At 37.8% G+C, this 23970-nt stretch overlaps 1 protein-coding gene across 2 annotated transcripts in view; it reads left to right on the top strand.

Moving 5' to 3' along the window:
• The window catches only part of PDCD2L (programmed cell death 2 like), a 28294-nt gene that overhangs the window by 3367 nt on the left and 957 nt on the right, over positions 1-23970 (top strand). For both annotated transcript variants that reach the window (XM_070632539.1, XM_070632540.1), the window contains exon 6: positions 6978-7126. In XM_070632539.1, the coding sequence (XP_070488640.1) occupies positions 6978-7126 (149 nt within the window). The remainder of the gene's footprint in view (positions 1-6977; positions 7127-23970) is intronic.

A 23970-nucleotide genomic window follows, 5' to 3' on the forward strand; every position in this document is an offset into this window, starting at 1 on the left:
CATTTTATTTTAGTGTTTTTCTTGATTATAAAAGTAATACGTGTTAGGAAAACACATGTTAGTAACACGTGTTAGGAAATTATAACAAGAAATCCAAAATCCACAATGGTCCCCAAACCAAGAGGCTAAGATTTTAGTATATTATGTTCACTCATTTATTATGCATTTGGATGCATGCATGTAGGAAGGTATTGTGTATTTTTTAAAAACATAATTTGGATCATAGGGTATTTATAATTGTTTTCTTTTTCAATAATATTCATAGATATGGAGGGTTTTCCTATAACAATTTCTCGAAAAGTTTTTTTCTGCGTTTTTTAAACTTAAATTTTCAATAGGTAGTACATTCATAAGGTTCAAAAATATTGCTGGTTTTCTGTGTGTGCTTAAGGAGTCTCTTTATGCATGTATGAGCAAATATGATTACGTTACATTTTTTTACACAAAAGGAAGCATTCTAGACACATTCTGTATCCTGCTTTTTTAACTCTACACTGTATGTAGGAGTACTGTATCTTCTTTAGTACATTGAGAGCTTTGTTTTAAAAAAAAAATATTTAGGGGCCAGCCCCATGGCATAGTGGTTAAGTTTGGTGTGCTCTGCTTTGGCAGCCCAGGTTCACGGGTTCAGATCCTGGGCATGGACCTACATTACTCGTCAGCCATGCTGTGGTGGCAACCCACATATAAAATAGAGGAAGATTGGCACAGATGTTAATTCAGGGCTAATCTTCCTCAAGTGAAAAAAGGAGGAAGATTGGCAACAAATGTTAGTTCAGGGCCAATCTTCCTCAGGGAAAAAAAAAGCGCTTCATAGTAGTTTAGTCCCTCATCTGTTTTCCTTGTTGATAGACATTTAATGTTGTTTCTAAACTTTTGCTGTTATAACTTACGCTAATGAACAACCTTGTACCTATGTCAGTTTGCATGTATGCACGTGTATCTGAAGGTTACGTTCTCTGAAGTGGCCTAGTTAAGCGAAAGGGTATGTGCAGTTGTAATTTTGATTGATAGCTCCAAAGTGACTCCCTTGGACCTTAATTCCTATTGCTCTCCTGTCAGCTTTAATTCCTATTGGCGATGTGTAAGTGCCTATCTTCCCATAGCTTGATAATTTGTAAGTGTGAGCTTCATGCTTTTGTGTTTCTGCCAATAAAAGGTGAAAAAGGGCATCTTAGTATAATTTTATTTTGCTTTTTTCTTATTATGAGCATCTTTATGTTTTTGAATCATTTCTGTCTATTCATATTCTTTACCCATTTTTCCGTAACTTCTTGGTCCTTCTGATTTCTAGGATCTGTTATGATGTTAAGGAAATCAGCCCTTTATTATGATTAATTTTCTTGATTTGTTTGTTTTTTGACCTTCCTTATGGATATATTGTTGGGTATTTAATTGCTCCCGTCTAGTTTGTTTCACAGTTTAATTCTGCATTACACATCCCCTTCATAAATCCTAGAATTTTTTATGATTTCCCATGATCTAGTTCTAGAAGTGAAATTCAGGATCAACGATTTGAAGTTTAAAGGTTCTTGATGTATATTGTTTAACTGTAGTTTTTACTACCTAGTTACAAAGTCAGGCTTTACTGGTGATTCCTACATCCTAATTTTATTGGTGAAATTCGGTTTATTTTTTCTCCTTGTTTTAGTTAGATATGGCAACTAGAAATCTCATAACACACGTGCCCTCATGAAAGCATGCCCAAATTATGATACGTTCTACAGAATTTTCAGATTGAACACATATTTTTAAGCATCTGCTACCTCAGTAGTGACGGTGTTTCTGGAGACCACCCTCTGGGAGGGGCCTCTTCCCCAGTGAGACTCATTGCCCACACGGAGCCCCTGCTACTGAAGGGCTGAGTTACTGTGTGCTGGGGTGGGAGGACGACCATAACCACTGCCGTTGGTGCTGGCCACAAAAGTACCTAGCCTGGTCAGGGAGCGGACAACACTATACGCTATGACGAGTGCCCAGGAGAGCTGTGAGCAAGTGTCCAGGAGCACAGTGGAGGGATCAGAGGCCTCTGCCTTGGTGCATCAGGGAAGGCATCATGCAGGAGAGACAGACTTGGGCCCTCAGTCCTGCTGGAGGGACTAAAGGGCAAGGATGCTCTGAGTCACAGGTTGGTCACTGACTAAAGAAAAAGGTACCCAAGTACATAGTGATGGAGTGGGGGCAATTGAGTGAGCTGGACGTCAAGGTGTCTGAAGTGACAGTAGCTTGGCTGAAAGACTGTTCGTTCTCCTTTGCTTCCACAGCTCCATATCTTGACCTCCTTTAGAAAGACATACACCCTTGTTGTCTTCCTTCCTTGCCAGACTAGGTGCTCCCCATACTTGGTACCTGGTACTGGCATGGATTAGGTGCTTGACTAGTATGTTTTCAGTCCATTTCGTACTAAACAGTTTGTACTTTATTGTGTAACCAATGAATGCCAGGGGAATGATATGTTTGCTCTGAGATTAGAGAAAAGGAATCCAGGTGAGAGATGGTGAAAGGGTTTGGATCATGGCAGAGGATATGGGAAGGAGAGGATAAATATGGAAGACGTTCGTGTAATGGCAAGTCTTGGTGGCCACTGGATGTGAGAGTAAAAGATTAGAAGGCAGCAAAAGTGGTTTTGAGGTTCTGGCTTGTGAAGTTGGACGAGCGTTGATGCTGTTCTGGAGATGGAGGTTTAGGAGGCTGTTATCTGGAGCACAGGGGTCTTGATTTTTCTCGGACTGCAGTGTGTGTCCTCGTCAATTTAATCTACATCTTTACAATTAAATCTTTGTTACTGATAATAGCTTTGATTTCGTTTCCTCTGTGCATTCTACTTTACAAGTTTTGTGTATTGAAGACATATTACTTTTGTAGTAAATGACAAGTGCTCATAGAACATTGAACCCGAGGCCTTGGAAGTTCAAGGCCGAGGTGTTCCGTTTCTAGTTGTGGGTCCCTGGGCAAGTCACTTAACCTTTGTTCTCCCAGTGCCTTGCCTCTAAAATGAGGGTGATGATATAACTACCTATTTCCTAGGAATCCTGTGAGAGTTAAATGAGGTGATGAGTGAGAATACTCTGTGAGACATTTACGAACACTGGCTATTGTTTGAAATCCACTATGCAGTGTTCTGGGGAAGCAGAGATCTGTTAGGCTCTGTTAGTAGCATTGGCATATTTATGCGTTCTTCATGATCTTAGGACAAGGGTCTGCTGAATTACCTGATTTCTGTAAATTCTTTGGCAGTGAGGACAGTATGTAATTCTTATGCAAAGCACAGTGCTTGTGTATAGTAGGTACTTCATGAGTCTTTGGTGGAGCCAACACCTTTTCAAACAAGGTGGGGATGAAGAGAGCCTTGGTTTTGGCATTAGAAGACTTGGGTTGGGGAGATGAATTACCCTTTTTTTATTTAAACTTTTCTTTTCTTTCTTTCTTTCTTTTTTTTTTTTCTTGCTGAGGAAGATTCGCCCTGAGCTAACATCTGTGCCAGTCTTCCTCTATTTTGTATGTGGGTTGCTGCCACAGCCTGGCTGCCGACAAGTGGTACAGGTGCACACCTGGGAACTGAACCCAGGCCGCTGAAGTGGAGCATGCCGAACTTAACCACTAGGCCCTGGGGCCGGCCCCTGAATTAACCTTCTGTAAGATGAGCCTAATACTTACTTTACAGGATGTTTGGGAGGATTCAGTGAGGTAAAGCCTGTTCATTCGTCCAACAAATATTTAGTGAGTCTATTCTAAATGCCAGACACTATTATTGATGCTGCAGAAACAGCAGGAAATGACAAAAAGTCCATGTTTTTATAGATTTTACATTCTAGTGAGGGAGATTAAAAATAAATATACATGTTGCATGATTTCTGGAAGTGATAGATGAGGAAAATAAAACAGAGCTGTTTTAAGTAGGATGTCAGGTTGGCCTCAGAGGAAATGACATTGCCAGCAGGTATAGTGTATAAAAATAGTTAGCAACATAGTGAAAACTTGTAAAAATGGATTGGGATAAAGTAGGCAGAGTGAAGTCAAATGGTCTTTCTCCCCTAATAGCTGACACAATGAATCTAAGAGCTAAAAGTCAGCCAAAAATAAAATAGAAAAACCAAATAAATATCAAAAAGAAAATCCCTTCCATCAGCAGTGAAATAAGGAAAGGGACTTAGTACCATAAAATTCAAACTGGCAGCCCAGGATATAATATCATTAACTGTCTAATACATTTCTGAGTGTTTCACATGTATTTATGTAAGTAATTAGTTTACTCTTCACAGAGAAAGGTACAGAAATTTCTGGTATGGTTTAGTGCAAGTTCTAACCATGCAGCCCTCTTCTCTCACCTCTGCAGAATATACTGATTAATCCACAAAATCCTGAGAATTGTGAGTAATAATCCTGAATCTGGACAGAAGCAAACAGGAGGAGAGTCTCTATCGTCTGGTGTGGGGGGTAGTGGAACTGGCTGTGGGCCAAAGAACTGGGTGAGGTGGGGTGATGGCACAGGGAGTTAGGGATTGCCTCTCAGAAGCAAAAGGTGCTGGTTCTGTGATGAGCCTAGAGTGATGATAGGGGTGTCAAGAGCCATTTCTCCCCCATTAGAGTGGGATCTCTCCTGACGTATAAGACATTTTACACCGTCTCACAAGTAAAAGCAAAGCCCAGGTGTTTTAGTAAAGATTGCGAACTACAGGTCTTAGCAGAACTACGTCTCTACCCCAATTCTCTGTCTTTTACCATCTACAGAGAAGTAGAGGAAATGAAACATACTCTTGGAGAGGAGGGGAAAGAACAGACCTCAGATAGGAGATTGACCTGAAATCAGTAAGAAATCCCACATACCACTTAGGAGCAAATGGATGCTCTGAACAGAGTTGCCCCCTTAGGCATGAGCTAGATGAAAAATGGTATGCCACTCATGTAATCGTAATGTGGGCGGTAAAATTAAAGACATGAACAGTACATACAAAAATGAACTGAGAACCATGTCTAGAAGAAAACATAATTTAAGGAACACATTAACCCAGCAGGTTTTTCAAAATGTAGAACAACTTCATAAGAAAATGAATTCAATAAAACCAAGAGTTAAAGGTGAGAAAATAAAGTAGCTTTGAATTGCTAAGGAAACCAAGCCACAGACCATTACATATCTAATAACGTTAGAATATAAGGAGCATAATAGACTTGGCTGAAAATCAAAATACTGATTTAGAGAAAAGACTTGAGGTAATCCAGTGAAAGCAGAAGAAAAAGAAAGCAATCAGAAGATGATATATATGGAAGATTGATAAAGATAATTACTATAAGGATAATTGGTATCCAAAATAGAGAACTGAACAAATGGATCAAAAATAATATTCAAAGATAAAATAGGGAATTTCCCCCAAATGAAATAAGAGCTAAATTTGCAAATATTAAAGTACATTGAGTACAAGAGTGATTGTCAGTGAAAAACTTAGCCTGGTGGTGGTTTAAAAAAAATATTGTCAATCTTTTTAATTTTAAACATTCTGGTAGATGATAGTGGTATTTCCTTCTGGTTTTAATTTTCATTTTTCTAATAACTAATGACATTGAGAATCTTTTCATGTGCTTGTCATCTGTATATCTTCTTTAGTGAAGTGTGTGTTTACAACCCTTTTTAAATACCTTTATTGAGGTGCAGTTGACATACAGCAAACTGCCCGTATTTAAAACATACACTTTGCTAAGTTTTGATATGTGTATACACCCGTGAAACCATTGCCATAATCAAGGTAATAAACATCTGTCACCCCCTAAAAGTTTCTTCATACTCCTTTGTAAGGTCTCTCTCTTGCCCTGTCCTGTGGCCCGCCCCCATTCCCAGGCAACTGCTAGTCTTCTTGTCATTATAACTTAGTACATTTTCTGTAAATTTATATGAATGAAGTCATACAGGATATACTATTTTGGGGGTGGAGGGGAGTCTGTTTCTTTCACTCAGTATAATTTCAAGATTCATCCTTGTTGCATGTATCAATAGTTCATTCATTTCTACTGCTGTGTAATATACATTGTGTGGATAGACTACAATTTGTTTATCCTTTCACCTGTTGATGGATGTTTTGGTTGTTTCCACTTTTTGGCAATTATAAATAAAGCTTCTGTAAACAGTGTTTAAATCTTTGTATGGACATATGCTTTCATTTCTCTTGGGTAAATATCTAGGATTAAAATGCTTGGATCTTAGGTGTTTAAGTTTTTAAGGAACAGCCAAACCGTTTTCTAAAGTGGTTATACCATTTACATTCCCTTCAGGAGGGCATAAGAATTGTAGTTCTGGGGGCCGGCCCTGTGGCTGAGTGGTTAAGTTTGCGTGCTTCGCTTTGGTGGCCCAGGGTTTTGCTGATTCAGATCCTGGGCACAGACATGGCACTGCTCATCAGGCCACACTGAGGCAGTGTCCCACATGCCACAACTAGAAGGACCCACAACTAAAAGTGTACAACTATGTGCTGGGGAGATTTGGAGAGAGAAAAGCAGGAAAAAAAAAAGAAGATTGGCAACAGTTGTTAGCTCAGGTGCCAATCTTTAAAAAAAAAAAGAATTGTAGTTCCTCCACATCCTTGCCGATACTTGGTATGGTCATTGTTTAATTTTAGCCATTCTGGAAGATGTGTTGTAGTATTTCCTTGTGGTTTTAATTTGTAAATATTTACTCCTTAGAAGGACATACTCCTTCTGTAAGGCCAATAGTGTGGAGGGAATCTGCAGGCGGGCTGAGTGGGCTTTGTTGCAGTTTTCTTTAGATTCAGTTCAACATTGGCTTTAGTGTCTTCTTCCAGACTTTGAATCAGGCATTGATAAGAGTTCAGATACCTTGCTGTGCTTTACAGGCTTGCTGCTAGTTTTTGGGTCTTTAGATTTTCTTTGTTCTCTAGTTTTGCTGAAAGAAAGTTTGCAAAGTCTTAGTTGTTGGAACATGACTTGTATGTGGCCTTGTTTCAGAGTTCTTTGTTTCCTTGCCCCAGGTATTCCTGGAGTGGAGAACCACTTTTTTTGACCTGCCCTACATCGGAAGCCTCTGAGCCCCCAGCCTGCAGCCACTGTGGAGTCCGAAGAACATTTGAGTTTCAGCTTATGCCAGCACTGGTCAGCATGCTCAGAAATGCTAACTTAGGTGAGAAGCCCTTTACTAATTTGATTTGTGGATTTCTGGCACTAATTTGGAATGATTTCAAAATGAAAGACTATTGTTTCATTTTTATTTACTTATGAAATATAAGCATATTACAGAAAATTTGGGAAATCGAAATTATTTTAAGGAAATTTGCAATCCAGCCAGTGTAACACAACTACTGATACTATTTTGGTTGATTTAAGGCCAAGCTATTGTCTGTCCTTAAAATTATTTTCATCACATTATTGTATAACAAAAATTTATTGTTCTTTTAAAAATAACTTTTACATGATTGTAATTATTATTTTATCATCATTATATAGTCTTTATTTTTAGAATTTTTTAAAGAAAAATTGGAAGTTTTTATAATAAAAGTAGTAGATATTATGGTGCAAGATTCAAGCAGAAAAGAAGTACATGCAGTAAGAAGTAACTTCATCTAAACATATTTTATGCATACACAAACATGAATATATATGTAAAACATTTTTGGACAAAAATATGCATACTGTCTTACAGCCTTTTTTTTTCTTTCTCGTATAATCGGAATTTTTTCCATGTTAATATATTGGAATTTTTTGCAAACAGCTTTATTGAGATGTAATTGACATACAATGAACTGTATATATTTAAAGTGTACAGTTGGCTAAGTATTGACATACATATACACGTGAAATCACCAGCACCACAATCAAAGTAATGAATGTGTTCATCACTCTCAGAAGTTTCCTCAAGTCCCTTTGTGCCATTTTCCCCCCTTCTACCAACACCTGATCTACTCTGTCATTGTAGATTAGTTTGCATTTTCTAGTTATTTTATAAATAGAATCATATACTGTATACTTTTTGTTTGTTTTTTTCCACCAATAGTTATTTTGAGATACATTCATATTCTTGTGTGTATCAGTTCGTACCTTATTGTTACTAGTACTGTTCCATTTTTGGGGTGCATCACAATTTGTTTATCAGTGGATTTTCTGATGGACCTTATGTGTTTTTTCCATTTGGGGCTATTACAGATAAAGTTGCTATGAAGATTTGTGTAGAAGTCTTTGTAAGGACATAAGCTTTTATTACTCTTGGGTAAATACCTAGGAGTGAAATGGTTGGATCATATGATAGGTGTGTATTTAACTTTTTAAGACACTGCCAAACCGTTCTCCAAAGTGGTTGCACCACTTACCTCCCGACCAGCCGTACATGAGAGTTGCACAGCCTTGCTAACACTTGGTGTAGGCTGTCTTTTTAATTTTAGCCAGTCTCATAGGTGTGTAGTGATGTCTCATGGTTTTAATTTCATTTTTCTAATGACTAATGATTCTGAGCATCTTTTCATGTGCCTGTTTACCACTGTATATTTTCTTTGGTGAAGTGTCTCTTCTAATCATTTGCTCCTTTTAAACATTGCATTGTTTGTTTTATTATTGAAATTTTGAGAGTTTTCTATAAGTTCTGGATACAAGTCCTTCATCTGATACATGATTTAGAAATGTTTTCTCCAGGTCTGTGACTTGCCTTTTTTTGTTGCTGTTTTTTGGTATGGACTTTATTTTTTAGAAGCTTTAGATTTACAGAAGAATTGAGAAGATAGTTTAGAGAGTTCCCATATACTTCACACCCAGTTTCCCCTTTATTAACATTTTACATTAATATGATACTTTTACATTAATATAACATTTACATTAATATGATACTTTTGTTACAATTCGTGGGAACTAATATTAATACATTATTATTAACTAAAGTCCATAGTTTATTTAGATTTCTTTAGTTTTTACTTAATGTCCAAGATCTCATCCAGATACCACATTGCATCATGTTGTCATGTCTCTTGCCTGTGATGGGTTTTCAGACTTTCCTCATTTTTGGTGATCCTGACAATTTTGGGGCGTACTAGTCACTTACTTTGTAGGATGCCGCTGTATAGGAATTTGTCTGATGTTTTCTCTTGTGATTAGATTAGAATCGGGTTATGGATTATTGAGAGAAAGATAGCAGGTAAAGTGCCATTTTCTTCACATCAAACATCCTCTCAAGGGTGCATGCTGTAAACATGATTTATGACTGTTGTGTTGGCCTCAAGCACCTGGCTGAGGTAGTGTTTGTCAGGTTTCTCCACTGTGACACTACTCCTTTTTCTCCCTCTTCCATAATGTACTGGCTTGTCTTTTCATTCTCTAAACAATGTCCTTTTTGAAAAAGCAGAAGTTTTTGATTTTGAAGGCCAATTTATTAATTTTTTCTTACATGGATCATGCTTTTGATGTTTTGTCTGAGAAATATTTGCCTAACCCAAGGACACAAAGATTATCTTCCAGGTTTTTTTCTAGTTTTTAGTTTTAAGTTTTTTACATTTAGATTTATATCCATTTTGAGTTAATTTTTATATATGGTGTGAGGTATGGATCAGGTTAATTCTTTTCCATATATATATATCCAGTTGTTTCAGCACCGTTGATAAGGCTATCCTTTCTCTGCTGGATTATCTTTTTGCCTTTGTTGAAAATTGGTTGTCTGTATATGTGTGAATTGATTTCTTTATTCTGCATTCTGTTCGTTAATCTGTTTTTCTATCTTGATGCCACTGCCACACTGTCTTGATTACTATAGCTTTATAATAAGACATGTAATCTGGTAGTGTTAGTCTTCCAGCTTTATTCTTCCTTTTTGAAGACGTTTTGGCTCTTCTGGGTCCTTTGCACTTCTGTATGTATTTTATTTTATGTTTTGGTGAGAAAGATTGGTCCTGCACTAACATCTATTGCCAGTCCTCCTCTATTTTGTATAGGGGATGCTGCCACAGTATGGCTTGATAAGTGGTGTGTAGGTCCATGCCTGGGATCCAAACCCACAAATCCCAGGTCACCGAAGCAAAGCGCGTAAACTTAACCATTACACTACCAGGCTGGCCCCTTTATAGCTATTTTAGAATCAGCTTGTCAATTTCTTAAAATAGATGAGTTTCTGGGATTTTTGGGGGTTGTGTTGATTGTCTGGCTCAGTTTGGGAAGAACTGTTACCTTAACAATGTTGAGTCTTCTGACCCACACACGTAGTGTATCTCTCCATTTATTTAGGTCATCTTTAATTTTCTACTGCGTTGACCTGTAGTTTCCAATTTATAGTCTTGCTCATTTTTTTAAATTTTTGTCCCTCGTTGCAGTTTAAAAAATTTCAATTTCTGATGTTTGCTCCTTGTATATTAAAATACAATTGATTTTTTAAAAATTTGTGGTAAAATATGCATAACATAAAATTTACCATTTTAATCATTTCCTAAGTGTGCAATTCACTGGCATTAAGTATATTCACAATGTTGTGTAACCATCACCACTATTTCTTTTCAGAACTTTTTCATCATCCCAAAGAGAAAATCTGTACCCATTAAGAATTAACTCGCCCCCCAAAAAAAGAATTAACTCCACATTCCCTCTTCCCTCTGTCCCTGGCCACCTCTATTCTACTTTCTGTCTCTGTGAATTTGCCTATTCTAGATAGCTCATGTATGCGGAATCAGACAGATATTTATCCTTTTGTGTCTGGCTTATTTCATTTAGCATAATGTTTTCAGTGGTCATTCATATTGTAGCATGTATCAGAATCTCCTTCCTTTTGTAGCTGGATAATATTCCATTGTATATGTATATAAATTTTGTTTATCCATTTGTTTATTGGTGGGGGTTTCCATCTTTTGGCTATTTTGAGTAGTGCTGCTGTGAACATTGGTCTCTAAGTATCTGTTTGAGTCCCTGTTTTCAGTTCTTTTGGGAATATAGTAGGAATGGCATTGCTGGGTCATATGGTACTTCTATGGTCAACTTTTTGGGGAGCGTCTAAACCGTCTACCACAGTGGCTGCACCACTTTACATTCTTACTAGTAATGCATGAGCATTCTGATTTCTCCACATCCTCATCGACACTTGTTATTTTCTGTTTCTTTCATAATCGTCATCCTACTGGGTGTGAAGTGGTGTGTGATTATAGTTTTTATGTGTGTTTCCCTAATATGTAATGATGTTAAGCATCTTTTCATGAGCTTATTAGCCATTTATATATCTTCTTCGAAGAAATGTTTATTCAAGTCCTTTCCTTGAGTTGTTTGTCTTTTCTGTTGTTGAATTGTATGAATTCTTTATATATCCCAGAAGTTTTTAATTTTGGTGAAGTCTGTTAATGTATTTTTTCCTTTTTTGCTTGTGTTTTTGGTGTCATACTTAGGAAATCATTGCCTAATCCAAGGTCTTGAATATTTTCACATGTGTTTTCTTCTGAGAGTTTTATATCTTTAGCTCCTAAATTTAGGTCTTTGATGCATTTTGAATTAATTTTTGTAGATGGTGTAAGGTAAGGGTCCAACTTCATTGTTTTCCATGTGGATATCCAGTTTTCCCTGCATCATTTGTTGAAAGACTGTCCTTTCTCCATTGAATGGATACAATACTTGTCAAAAATGGATTGACCATATAAATGAGAGATTGCTATTCCAGTAGTCTATATACCTGTCTTTATGCCAGGACCACACTGTTTTGAATATTGTCACTTTGTAGTAAGTTTTGAAATCAGGAAGTATGAGTCCTCCAACTTTGTTCTTCTTCAACATCATTTTGGCTATATGTGGTCCCCTTGAGATTCCTTATGAATTTTAGAATGTTTTTCTGTTTTTGTAAAAAACACTTTTTGGGATTTTGATAGGGAGAGAAACAGAGACGTATATAGAAGCAGAGTGTTTGTACACTATTGAAATAAAGTGGGTATTATTCAAATGACATTGTTGTAATTTAAGATTTTAATTCTAATCCCTAAAGTAACCACTAATAACTAATAAAATACACAGAAAATGAAGGAAGGGAATCTAAATGGTATACTACAAAAAAAATCACCTAAATATGAAAAAAGGCTGTAATGGAGGAATTGAGGAACAAAATATTATAAGACATATAGAAAATAAATAGGTAAATGGCAGAAGTAAATCCTTCCTTATCAGTAATGACGTTAAATATAGATGGAGTGAACTTTTCTATTTAAAAAAGGCAGTGGCAGATTGAATATAAAAAAATAAAACGGGGCCGGCCTGGTGGCACAGTGGTTAAGTGTGCATGTTCTGCTTGGGTGGCCCGGGGTTCGTCTGTTCGGATCCCAGGTGCGTACATGGCACCGCTTGGCAAGCCATGCTGTGGTAGGCGTCCCACATATGAAGTGGAGGAAGATGCGCATGGATGTTACTTCAGGGCCAATCTTCCTCAGCAAAAAGAGGAGGATTGGCAGCAGTTAGCTCAGGGCTAATCTTCCTCAAAAAAATAGGGGCCCGCCCGGTGGCGCAGCGATTAAGTTCGCACATTCCACTTCTTAGCGGCCTGGGCTTTGCCGGTTTGGATCCCAGGTGCGGACATGGCACCCCTTGGCAAAAGCCCTGCTGTGGTAGGTGACCCACATATAAAGTAGAGGAAGATGGGCACAGATGTTAGCTCAGGGCCAATATTCCTCAGCAAAAAGAGGAGGATTGGCAGTAGTTAGCTCAGGGCTAATCTTCCTCAATCAATCAATCAATCAATCAGTAAAAAAATAAAAAATAAATTAAAAAAATAAATAAAAATACATACATACATACATACAAACAAACAAACAAGACCCACCTATACATTGTCGATTAGAGACTCTATCTTTAGATGTAGGGACCCAAAGAAGATGAAAGCAAAAGGACAGAAAAACATATTCCAGGCAAATAGTAACACAAAGAAAGCTGAGTGGCTATATTATCATTGGACAAAATACACTTCAAATTTTAAAAAAACAGTTATAAGAGACAAAGAGGGACATTATATGTTGATAAAGGTTCAGTAGGGCAAGATGATATAACGATTATAAAAAGGTATGCTTCTATTTGTAGAGACCCAAAATATATGAACGAACAATTGACAGAATTGAAGAGAGAAATAGACAGTGCTTAAATATCACACTTATAATAACAGATAAAACAATCACACAGCAGATTAAGCAGGAAACAGGATTTGACAATTCTATAAATTAGTTAAAACTAACAGACACACACAGAAGACCCCACTTAACAACAGCAGTGTACACATTCTTTTCAAGTGCACATGGAACATTCCCAGGGATATACCATATGTTAGGCCACAAAGTAAATATCAACAAATTGAAAAAGGTTGAAATTGTACAAAGTATCTTTTCCAGTCACAAGGAAATGAAACTAGAAATCAATAACAGGGGGAAAACTGGAAAATTCACAAATATATGAAAGTTAAAACGCTTTTAAACAAACAACAGGTCAAAGGTGAAGTCAGACAGTATCTTGAGACAAATGAAAAGAAAAACACGACATACCAAACTGTATGAGATGCAGTGAAAACAGAGCTAAGAGGAAAATTTAGAGCTGTAAACACATACATTAAAAACAAAGATCTCAAATCAATGACCTACCTGTATAACTTAATGAACTAGAAAAAGAAGACCGAACAACCTAAGCTGAGAGAAGAAAAAAAAAAAAATTCTAGAGCAAAGATTTTTAAAAAATGAAGAATTTAGGGGCCGGCCTGGTGGCGCAGCGGTTAAGTACACACGTTCCACTTCGGTGGCCTGGGGTTCGCTGGCTCAGATCCCAGGTGCACACATGGCTCCGCTTGGTAAGCCATGCTTGGTAGGTGTCCCACATATAAAGTGGAGGAAGATGGGCACGGATGTTAGCTCAGGGCCAGTCTTCCTCAGCAAAAAGAGGAGGATTGGCAGCAGTTAACTCAGGGCTAATCTTCCTCAAAAAAAAAAAAAAAAGAAAGAAATTAAAAATAATAGAGAAAAATCTACAAAACCAAAAATTTTTTCTTTGTAAAGGTCAACAACATTGACAAATATTTAGCTAGAAGGACTAAGACTAAAGAAGACTCAAATTACTAAAATCATAAATAAAAGTAGGGACATTTCTGCTAATTTTATGGAAATGGAAAGGATTATAAGAGAGTATTATGAATAATTGTATGCCAACAAATTGGATAGCCTAAATGAAATGGACAAGCTTCTAGAAACATCCAATCTACACAAATTGACCCAAGAAGAAACAGAAAATTTGAATAGACTTGTAGCTAGTATGAATATTGAATCAGTAATCAAAATCTCCCAACAAAGAAAAGCCAAGGACTAGATAGTTTAACTAAGGAATATTATAAAACATTTAAAGAATAAATAACAATCCTTCTTAAACTCTCCCAAAAAACTGAAGAGTATAGAAGACTTAGTAACTCATTCTGTGAGACCAGCATTATCCTAATACCAAAGCCAGACTAAGACACTACAAGAAAACTACAGATCAATATCCCTTATAAATATGGATGTAAAAATCCTCAACAAAAGACTAGCGGACAGAACCCAGGAGCTTATTAAAAGGTTTATACACCATGATCAAATGGGATTAACACCAAGACAGGACAAAGATACGAAACATGAAAATCAGTGTAATATATCACATTAAAAGAACGAATGGAGCTACACGATGATTTCAATTGATGCAGAAAAAGCACTTAACAAAATTCAACACCTGTAGTGATAAAAATCACTCAATAAACTAGGAATAGAAGGGCAGTTCCTCAGTCTGACAAAGGCACTATATATACGAAAAACCCACAGCTAGCATTATACTCAGTGGTGAAAAACTGAAAGGTTTTCCTCTAAGATCAGAAACAAAACAAGGAGGCCCACTTTTGCCACTTCTCTTCAACATAGAGGTTTTAGACAGAGCAATTATGGAGGAAAAAGAAAGAGAAGCCATCCCAATTGGAAAGGAGGAAGTAAAATGATCTCTTTTGAGATGATCCACATGAAAAAAGAATCCACACACAAAAATTTGGTTTTGTGTACTTTTCTTTACTGTTTTTATATTCTCCTTTAAAATTTATGCTCTGGCCTTTTATTTCTTCCTTTCTTCTGCCAGCTAGGTTGGTTGCTCTTCTTTTTCTAGTTCCTTAAGGTATACATTGATTTGAAATCTTTGTTTTTAATGTATGTGTTTACAGCTCTAAATTTTTCTGTTAGCACTGCTTTCACTGCATCTCATAAATGTATTCAGCAAAGTTACAGGATAAGACACATAATCCACACCACCAAATTAGTTGTATTTCTATACACTTGCAATGAAAAAAAAATCCCAAAATTAAAAAAAAAATTATAATAGCATCAAAAATAATAGCATACTTAGAAGTAAATTTAACCAAGGAGGCAAAAGACTTATACACTGAAAACCACAAAATATTGCTGAAGGAAACTAAAGAAGACAAGACATGGGAAAGATAGCCGATGTTCATGGATTGGAAGAATTTAATATTGTTAATATAACAGTACTGCTCAAAGTGATCTACAGATTCAGTGCAATCCCTGTCTTTATACTTTGTATGTCTGTTAGCATAGATTCATAATTATTATTTTATGCATTTGCCTTTTGAATTATATAGGAAAAAGAGAGAAGTTACAAACTAAACCAAAAGTACAATAAAGCAAAGCTGGCTTTTATGAAGTTACCTTTACTAGTGTTCTTTATTTTTCTTGTCTTTGAGTTACTGCCTAATATCCTTTAATTTCAACCTGAAGAACTCTTTTTAACATTTCTCGTAGGGCAGATCTACTGGTAGTAAACTCCCTCACCTTTGAAAAAATCTGATGTCTTAATTTTCCTTCACTTTTGAAGGATAGTTTTGCTGGATATATAATTCTTAGTTTGCAGTCTTTTTCTTTAGGAACTTTAAATATGCCATCCCACTGCCTCCTTGTCTTCGTGGTTTCTGAGAATCAGCTGTCAAGTCTTAATGAGGATATCTTGTGTGTAACTAGTTAATTTTATCTTGCTACTTTCAAAATGATCTCTGTCTTTGAGTTTTAACAATTTGACTTTATTGTAGCTGGCGTGGATTCCTTTGAGTTTTTCCTGGTTGAAGTTTGTTGAACTTCTTGAATGTGCGCATTAGCTATAGCTTGCTGCTAAACAAAAAAAGGAAAATCTCTCAAATTTGCCAGCCTCTTAATCAAGCTCTCCTCTGGACAATGAAGTGTTTGAATGGACTCCTGAGTTCCAAAATAGATGCTTCCGATAGTTCTGCTGGCTCTATGGTTGCTTTAGTGGAGGGTGAGATTACTGGAGGTTTCTACTCTGCCGTCATCTTCGACATTATTCCTGCAATTGATTTTTGTGTATTGATCTTGTGCCCTGCAACTGTCTATTGACTTCTTTGTTGATTATATCAGTTTTTGAACATAGACAATCATGTCATTTGGAAATGAAGACAGTTTTACTTCTTCCTTTCCTTGACTTGCTGTCTTTCTGTCTTTTGTTTTTTAAATTTTTTTTGCTTTACTGCTCTATTAGGTGCAATACAATGTTGAATATAACTGTGAGAGCAGACTTCCTTGTCATATTTCTGATCATAGGAGTAAAGCAATCAATTTTTAATCTTTAAGTAATCTGTTAACTGTAGGTGTTTTGTAAATGTTCTTAGGTTGAAATTCCTATCAATTCCTATTTTTTGCATTCTTTTTAATAGCTGCATATATCAGTATCATCCAAGTCATGTTAGCAAATTGCTGCTTAATAGTAGTTTATGTTGCTATCAGCCACATGGGAGAGAGTTCATTTCTTGGCATCTTTGGCAGCATCTGGTATAAAATTTTGGAAAAGTTTTGGGAATGTTATTGTTAAAAATGTTATTTTGTAACCTAGCAATTCCACTCTTGAGATATATATCCAAGAGAATTGAAAACATATGTCTACACAAAAACTTGTACATGAATGCTTGTTTCAGCATTATTCATAATAGCCAAAAAGTGGAAATAACTCAAATGTCCATCAGCTAATCAAAGCATAAGCAAATTGTGGTATCTCCATAAGATACTATTCTGCCATAAAAAGAAATGAAGTACTGTGTGATACATGCTACAACATGGTTGTACCTCGAAAACAGTGTGCTAAGTGAAAGAAGCTAGACACAGAAGACTACAAATTGTGATTCCCTCTATGTGAAATGTCCCAAATAGGCAAATCCATTGAAACAAAGTAAATTAGTGGTTTCCAGGGGCTGGGGGCAGGAGGGAATGGGGAGTGATTGCTAATGGACATGGGCATGAGGTGTTTTTTTAGGGGTGATGAAAATGTTCCAGAATGTAGATAGTGGAGATGTTTGTGTAACTGTGAATATACTAAAAAACACTGAATGTACACTTTAAAATGGTGAATTTTATGGCATGTAAATTATATTTCAATTAAGAAAAACACCGTGTAAGTAGCTGCACAAACTCATAATGCCTTTGATGTTCCATATAAAGACATCTGGAAGAACAATTATGACAGCAAAGCAATAATTATAACAATTAGGTTTAATGGAGATAATTAAGCCAACTTAAATGAGCATTCTTTCTTTAGAAAAAAAGTTTGATTTTATTTTGCCCTTTGTGTATTAATAATATGTAGTTGAAAATTTTCCTGTTACATAAATATCAGTGCATTATTGACACCAGTCCTTTGAGCCCTTGTTTTTTGAGATCTTGGTGTTTTTCTTGCTGATGCTTGTATTCTGCATCTTCCTTGTTTGTTGCAAATTCTCCCCTTTTTCCTTACTGTTGTTTCATGTTAGGTTTTCACAGTTTAAGAATTTATGAGGTTCTCTTCAGTCTTTTTTGTTGTTATTGCTTTTCTTTTTTTAAATTCTAGGTCAAAAAGTCCTTCATCTTCCAGAAGTTTTTCTGTGGTATGGCTTTTTAAAATATTTAATTCTTTACTCCGTGTTGACAGATATTTTTGTTTGTTTGAAAATATTTTTTTGTGTGAGTTATGTCGAGTGGGGATTTTTTCTCCCATATTGCTGAACATTTTTTTAACACCATTCACTGAATATTTCTTCTATTTTTTTAAAAAAGCACTTTATATGAGATATTTTCATCTTCCTCAGTTTTTTGGCATAGTCTGAGAAGAATAGATAATAAATTGTCTTGAATATTTGGTAGAATTCTCCAGAGAAGGCATCTGGTCCTGGAATTTTATTTTTGGGTAGGTTTTTGATTACTGTTTCAGTTTCTTTACTTGTGATTGGTCTGTTTAGCTTCTCTATTTCTTCTTGATTCAGTTTTAGGATGTTGTAAGAGTCTAAGAATTTATCTGTTTCTTCTAGATTGTCCAGGTTGTTCTTGTATAGTTTTTCATAATATTCTCTTATAATCTTTTGTGTTTCTGTGATATCCATTGTAATTTCTGCTCTTTCATTTCTAATTTTATTTATTTGAGCCTTCTCTCTTTTTTTCTTATTGAGTCTGGCTAAGGGTTTGTCACTTTGGTTTATCCTCTCAAAGAACCAGCTCCTTGTTTCAGTGATTCTTTTTACAGTTTTTTTTTTGTTTCAATTTCATTTATTTCTGCTGTAATTTTTAGTATTTCCCTCCTTCTGCTGAGTTTGGGCTTTGTTATTCTTATTCTAATTCTGTTAGGGGTAGTTTAAGACTGTTTATTTGAGCTTTTTCTTGTTTATTAATGTGGATCTGTATTGCTGTAAATTTCCCTCTTGGGACCGCTTTTGCTGCATCCCATAAGACTTGATATGGTGTGTTTTCATTCTTGTTTGTCTCCAAATATTTTTTTATTTTTCCCCTTATTTCTTTGATGACCCATTGGTTGTTCAGTAGCGTGTTTTTTTAGTCTCCACATTTTTGTTCCTTTTCCAGCTTTTTTCTTATAGTTGATTTTTAATTTCATGGCATTATGGTCAGAAAAGATAGTAGATATGATTTCAATCTTCTTAAATTTATTGAGGTTTGCCTTGTTTCCCAATACATGGTCTATCCTTGAGAATGTTCCGTGCGCCCTTGAGAAGAATGTGTGTTCTGCTGTTTTGGATGGAGTGCTCTGTATATATCTGTTAAGTTCGCCTGGTCTAGTTTTCATTTAAGTCCACTATCTCCTTGTTGCCTTTCTGTCTGGATGATCTATCCATTGATGTAAGTGGGGTGTTGAGGTCCCCTACTGTTACTGTGTTGTCATTGATATCTCCTTTTAGGTATGTTAATAGTTGCTTTATGTACTTTGGTGCCCCTGTGTTGGGTGCATATTTGCTTATAAATGTTATATCTTCTTGGTGGAGAGTCCCTTTTATCATGATATACTGTCCCTCTATGTCTCTCTTTACCAGTTTTATCTTGAAGTCCACTTTGTCTGATATAAGTATGGCAACACCTGCTTTCTTTGGTTTGCCATTAGCTTGGAGTACTGTCTTCCATCCCTTCACTCTGAGCCTGTGTTTATCTTTAGAGCTGAGATGTGTTTCCTGGAGGCAGCTTATTGTTATGTCTTGCTCTTTAATCCATCCTCCTGCTCTCTGTCTTTTGATTGGAGAATGCAATTCATTTACGTTTAGAGTGATCATTGATATATAAGAGTTTAACATTGCCATCTTGTCACACGTTTCCTGGTTCTTCTGCATTTCCTTTGTTTCTTGTCCTGTGTATTTCTGACTACCAATTTGATTAGGTAGTTTTCTCTGTTGGTTTTCTTCATTTTCTTCTTGTCTGTTGTAAATGTCTCTATTCTAATTATTTGTTTAGTGGTTACCCTTAGGTTTGTATAAAAAAATCTCATAGTTGAGATAGTCCATTTTCTGTTAGCCTCTTATTTCCTTAGACTATACTGATTCCATCCATTTCCTCTTCCCCTTCTAAGTTATTTTTGTCGTATCTTTTTCCATCTTGTGTTGTGAGTTTGTGGTTAAAAAGATGAGATCATTTTTGTTTTGTTTCCTTTTTTTGGTCCTTGATGTTAAAGTGTTTACTAATCCGATCTGATAGAGAGCTGCCATTTTCTGATTATTGCCTACCTATTCATCTCCTTTCTCGGGGCCTTATAGCTCTCTTCCTGTTTTGTTTCATTTCACGTATGAGGGCCTTCTTGAGGATTTCTTGTAGGTGGGTCTTGAGGCAATGAACTCCCTTAGCTTTTGTTTATCTGGGAAAGTTTTTATTTCTCCATCATATCTGAAGGAGATTTTTGCTGGATAGAGTATTCCAGGCTGAAAGTTTTGTCTTTCAGCATTTTGAATATATCATTCCACTCTCTACTAGCTTGTAAGGTTTCTGCTGAGAAATCCACTGAAAGCCTGATAGAGGTTCCTTTGTAAGTTATTTTCTTCTGCCTTGCTGCCCTTATATTTTCTTTGTCCTTGACTTTTGCCAGTTTCACTACTATATGCCTTGGAGTGGGTCTTTTTACATTGACAAAGTTAGGAGATTTGGAGGCCTCTTTCACATGGATTTCCAGCTCCCTCCCAAGGTTTGGGAAGTTCTCAGCTATTATTTTTTTGAAAAAGCTTTCTGCTCCATTCTCCTTCTCTTCCACCTCTGGAATACCTGTAATCCTTATGTTGCATTTCCTGATTGAGTCAAATATTTCTCCGAGAGCTTCTTCATTTCTTTTTAGTCTTAGTTCTCTCTTCTCCCTCTGAAGCATTCTATAGTTCTGTCCTCTAACTAGCTGATTCTGTCCTCCATATTGTCAGCTCTGTTGTTTAGGGAATGCAGACTTTTCTTTATTTCATCCATTGTGGTTTTCATCTTGAACAATTCTGATTGGTTTTTCTTTATGATTTCAATCTTCTTTGTGAAGAAGCTCTTGAATTCGTTAATTTGTCTTTCTGTGTTTTCTTGTAACTCGTTGAGTTTTTTTATGATACCTGTTTTGAATTCTTTGTCATTTGGGTTATGGATGTCTCTGCCTTCAGAGTTGGTTTCTGGGCACTTGTCACTTTCCTTCTGGTCTGGAGCTTTAATATACCTACTCATACTGCTTGATGGAGTGCATTTTGCTTCCTCATGGTGCTCTTATCTGGTTGCACCTGCCATGTACTGCCACTGGGTGGGGATGGAGCGCTGTGTATTCTGGGCCCAGCATGAACAGGGGCTCCTTAGCTCAGGCCACTGACTGCTTTTCTCTCTGAGCAACTGATTGATGGCAGATCTGGAGCACCGGGCAGGGGGAGGGGTACTCTCCTTCCCCAGTGCTTCCCCCACCCTCTGCTTGTCTCTCTGTATGGACCTCTGGGCGATTGCAGGACTGTGCACTTTCTGTTTTCCCAGCCACCTCTCCCTTTCTTACTGCTCCATGCACCAGGCAATAGTGCGGCTGGAGTGCTGGGCGGGGACAGGGTACCTCGCCTCACCTGCACACTTCACTGCTGCCTCTGCCACACTCTCCATACTGTGCTCCAGGTGATTCCGGGGCTGCGCACTTTCCTGCTGCCAAGTTCTCTGGGTCGTGCTCAAGGCAATCCTGGGGCTGGAGTGCCAGGCAGGGACAGGGCACCTCCCTCTCCTGTGCACTTTCCCCGCCACCACCGCCAAGCTCTCTGGGCCGTGCTCCGGGCGATCCTAGGGCTGTGCAGTTTCCCCACCACCACGCTCTCTGGGCCGTGCTCCGGGTGATCCTGGGGCTGTGCAGTTTCCCCACCGCCAAGCTCTCTGGGCCTTGCTCCAGGCGATCCTAGTGCTGCGAACTTTCCCCGCCACTGCTACCACAGTCTCTGCATGGTGCTCTGGCTGATTCTGGGGCTGCGCGCTTTCCCTGCTGCTGCCTCTGCCAAGCTCTCTGGGCCGTGCTCCAGGCGATCCTGGGGCTGGAGTGCCAGGCAGGGACAGGGCACCTCCATCTCCTGAAGACTTTTCCCTCTGCCAGTGCCACACTCTCCACACGGTGCTCCAGACGATGCTGGGACTGTGCACTTTCTCTGTCGCTGCCGCCAAGCTCTCTGTGTCTTACTCTGGGTGATCCTAGGGCTGTGGACTTTCCCCACTGCTACTACCACACTCTCTGCACTGTGCTGCAGACGATCCTGGGGCTGGAGTACCAGGCAGGGACGGGGCGCCCTTTTCACCTGCGCACTTCCTGCTGCCACGGCCAGTCTGTGTCAATGGAGCTCCTGCAGATCAGCTTCCACTTCCTCTGGAGGATCCAGCACCACCACCACCTTCTGGCGTATGGCTGCGTGGGTCTCTCAGACATCTTTTGTGATGTGTATATGTCCTCTGTTGGTGTATGAATGTCCTTTTGGTTGTATCTTAGAGGGGAGAGGCCAAGGGAAGAGCTCACTCTGCCATGATGCTGACATCACCTCTCTTCTTTTATATCTTTAAGAAGTGTTCTGTTTTTTGTTTTCTCTCATTACCTGTGTTGTCTATTTCCTGCAGTTTACCTTTTTTCCTATGCTTATTTTGATCCTTGAATTTTATCTTGGAGATTTTCTGGAAATGTCTGGTGAACCTTGGAAATCACCATTATTAACAACATTAATAAGTACCATTCCAGTCACCATTCTTGACATAAATACAGATAGAAAGATGGATGGATGGATAGAAAAAAAAGTTTTCAAAAAACAGAAAAATTCAGTGCATACTAATTAAAAATATAGAGTAAATTTATGCAAATTTAACATAAAGAAAGGTAAGTGTAAGTGAAGCAGTTGCTGGACTTTAGGTAATGGGTTCTTCACTCAAGAGGCCCTCGTTTCTAAAAGATCCTTCTGAAAGGAAGAGAATTACATTCGTTCCGTGTTTCAATTTTAGACAGTATGCATTCAGCTCCTTACTGTAACAGATATGGAAATTTATATCCTACTCCACCCCCAAATATTTTAGTATCGTTTTTGCTTTATCAAGGTTTGTAAGTCTGTATTCGGGAGCCATAATTCTCACAGCTGCTTCACCTTAGTTCCATGTTTAGTTGTTTCAGCGCTTGCACTGCTCTTTTACAGTGAGCTTTTTCATTCCTGATTCTTTCGTTTTGTTTCTTCTCTGGTAGGTAGAGTCTATCAGGTAATAGCCTCAAGGAGATGTCATAGGTAATGTTCTTATTTCAGAACATATGTGCCAGTCTACCTTTATATTTGAAGGACAATCCATATAAAATTCTTAAGTCCCACTTTCTTTCTTCAGAACTTTGTAGACCCCCGGTGCTGTCATCTTCTGACAGTGAGGGCCCCCCGCCGGCCCTTTTACCTGTCATCTCCTGTGGCTGGATCTCACTGGGAAGTACATTTTTTGGAAAATCCCTGAAATCTTTCACTTTTACATAGATATCTTTTGGCATTGAATGTTGCTTTGTAGAAGTCTGAGCATGGCCTGATTTTCCCCCTTTTGTAACTAACATTTATGCTGGGATGCTTCTGGAATTTTCTTTATTCGTGAAGTCTAGTCACTGAACTAGCTTAGGTCTTGCTGTCCCATTGTTCTGTAATCCTTTCATCATGGGACAAGATGGGTCTTCAGACCCACGTGTTTAGTTTTTCTTCCTTTTATTTCTGCATGTCTTTTCTGTTGCATTTGTAGCTTTTCTATGAAGCAGCACCGCTTGCTTTGGTCACCTTTCTTCCCCCAGATCCGTGTTGCCATCTTTTCCCTTTCCCTCTGCATCATTGAGACTCTCAAGCCTTGCCTTTCTGTCTGTGATTAGGTTTCCACCCGTTGTTTTCGTTCCTTGTGGTTTGTGGTGTTTCCACTGGATGTGTAGTGGGGGTTTGGACCTCCATAGTATTCTTCTTTCTCCTCCCCGCTGTCCTCCCCCAGCTGCACAGTCCCGGGGCTCAGGCCTCATGTGCAGGACTCAGCCGCTCCGTATTTTGGCCATCTGATTCCTTGCATCTCCTCCATCCTTGCCTGGTGGCTACGAGTTCGAAGGCTCCAGCCTCCTCACGCCCTCTGCAAACTGCTTGTTGCACACTCTGGTTGGAGATTATCTCAGATTCACCTGGTTATTTCTCCCAAATCAGCTCTATTTGGCCTTCTTTCTTCTGTCTTTGATGATTTTCTTTCCATTATCCCT

Source organism: Equus przewalskii, chromosome 9, assembly GCF_037783145.1.
Source record: "Equus przewalskii isolate Varuska chromosome 9, EquPr2, whole genome shotgun sequence".
NCBI lineage: Eukaryota > Metazoa > Chordata > Mammalia > Perissodactyla > Equidae > Equus > Equus przewalskii.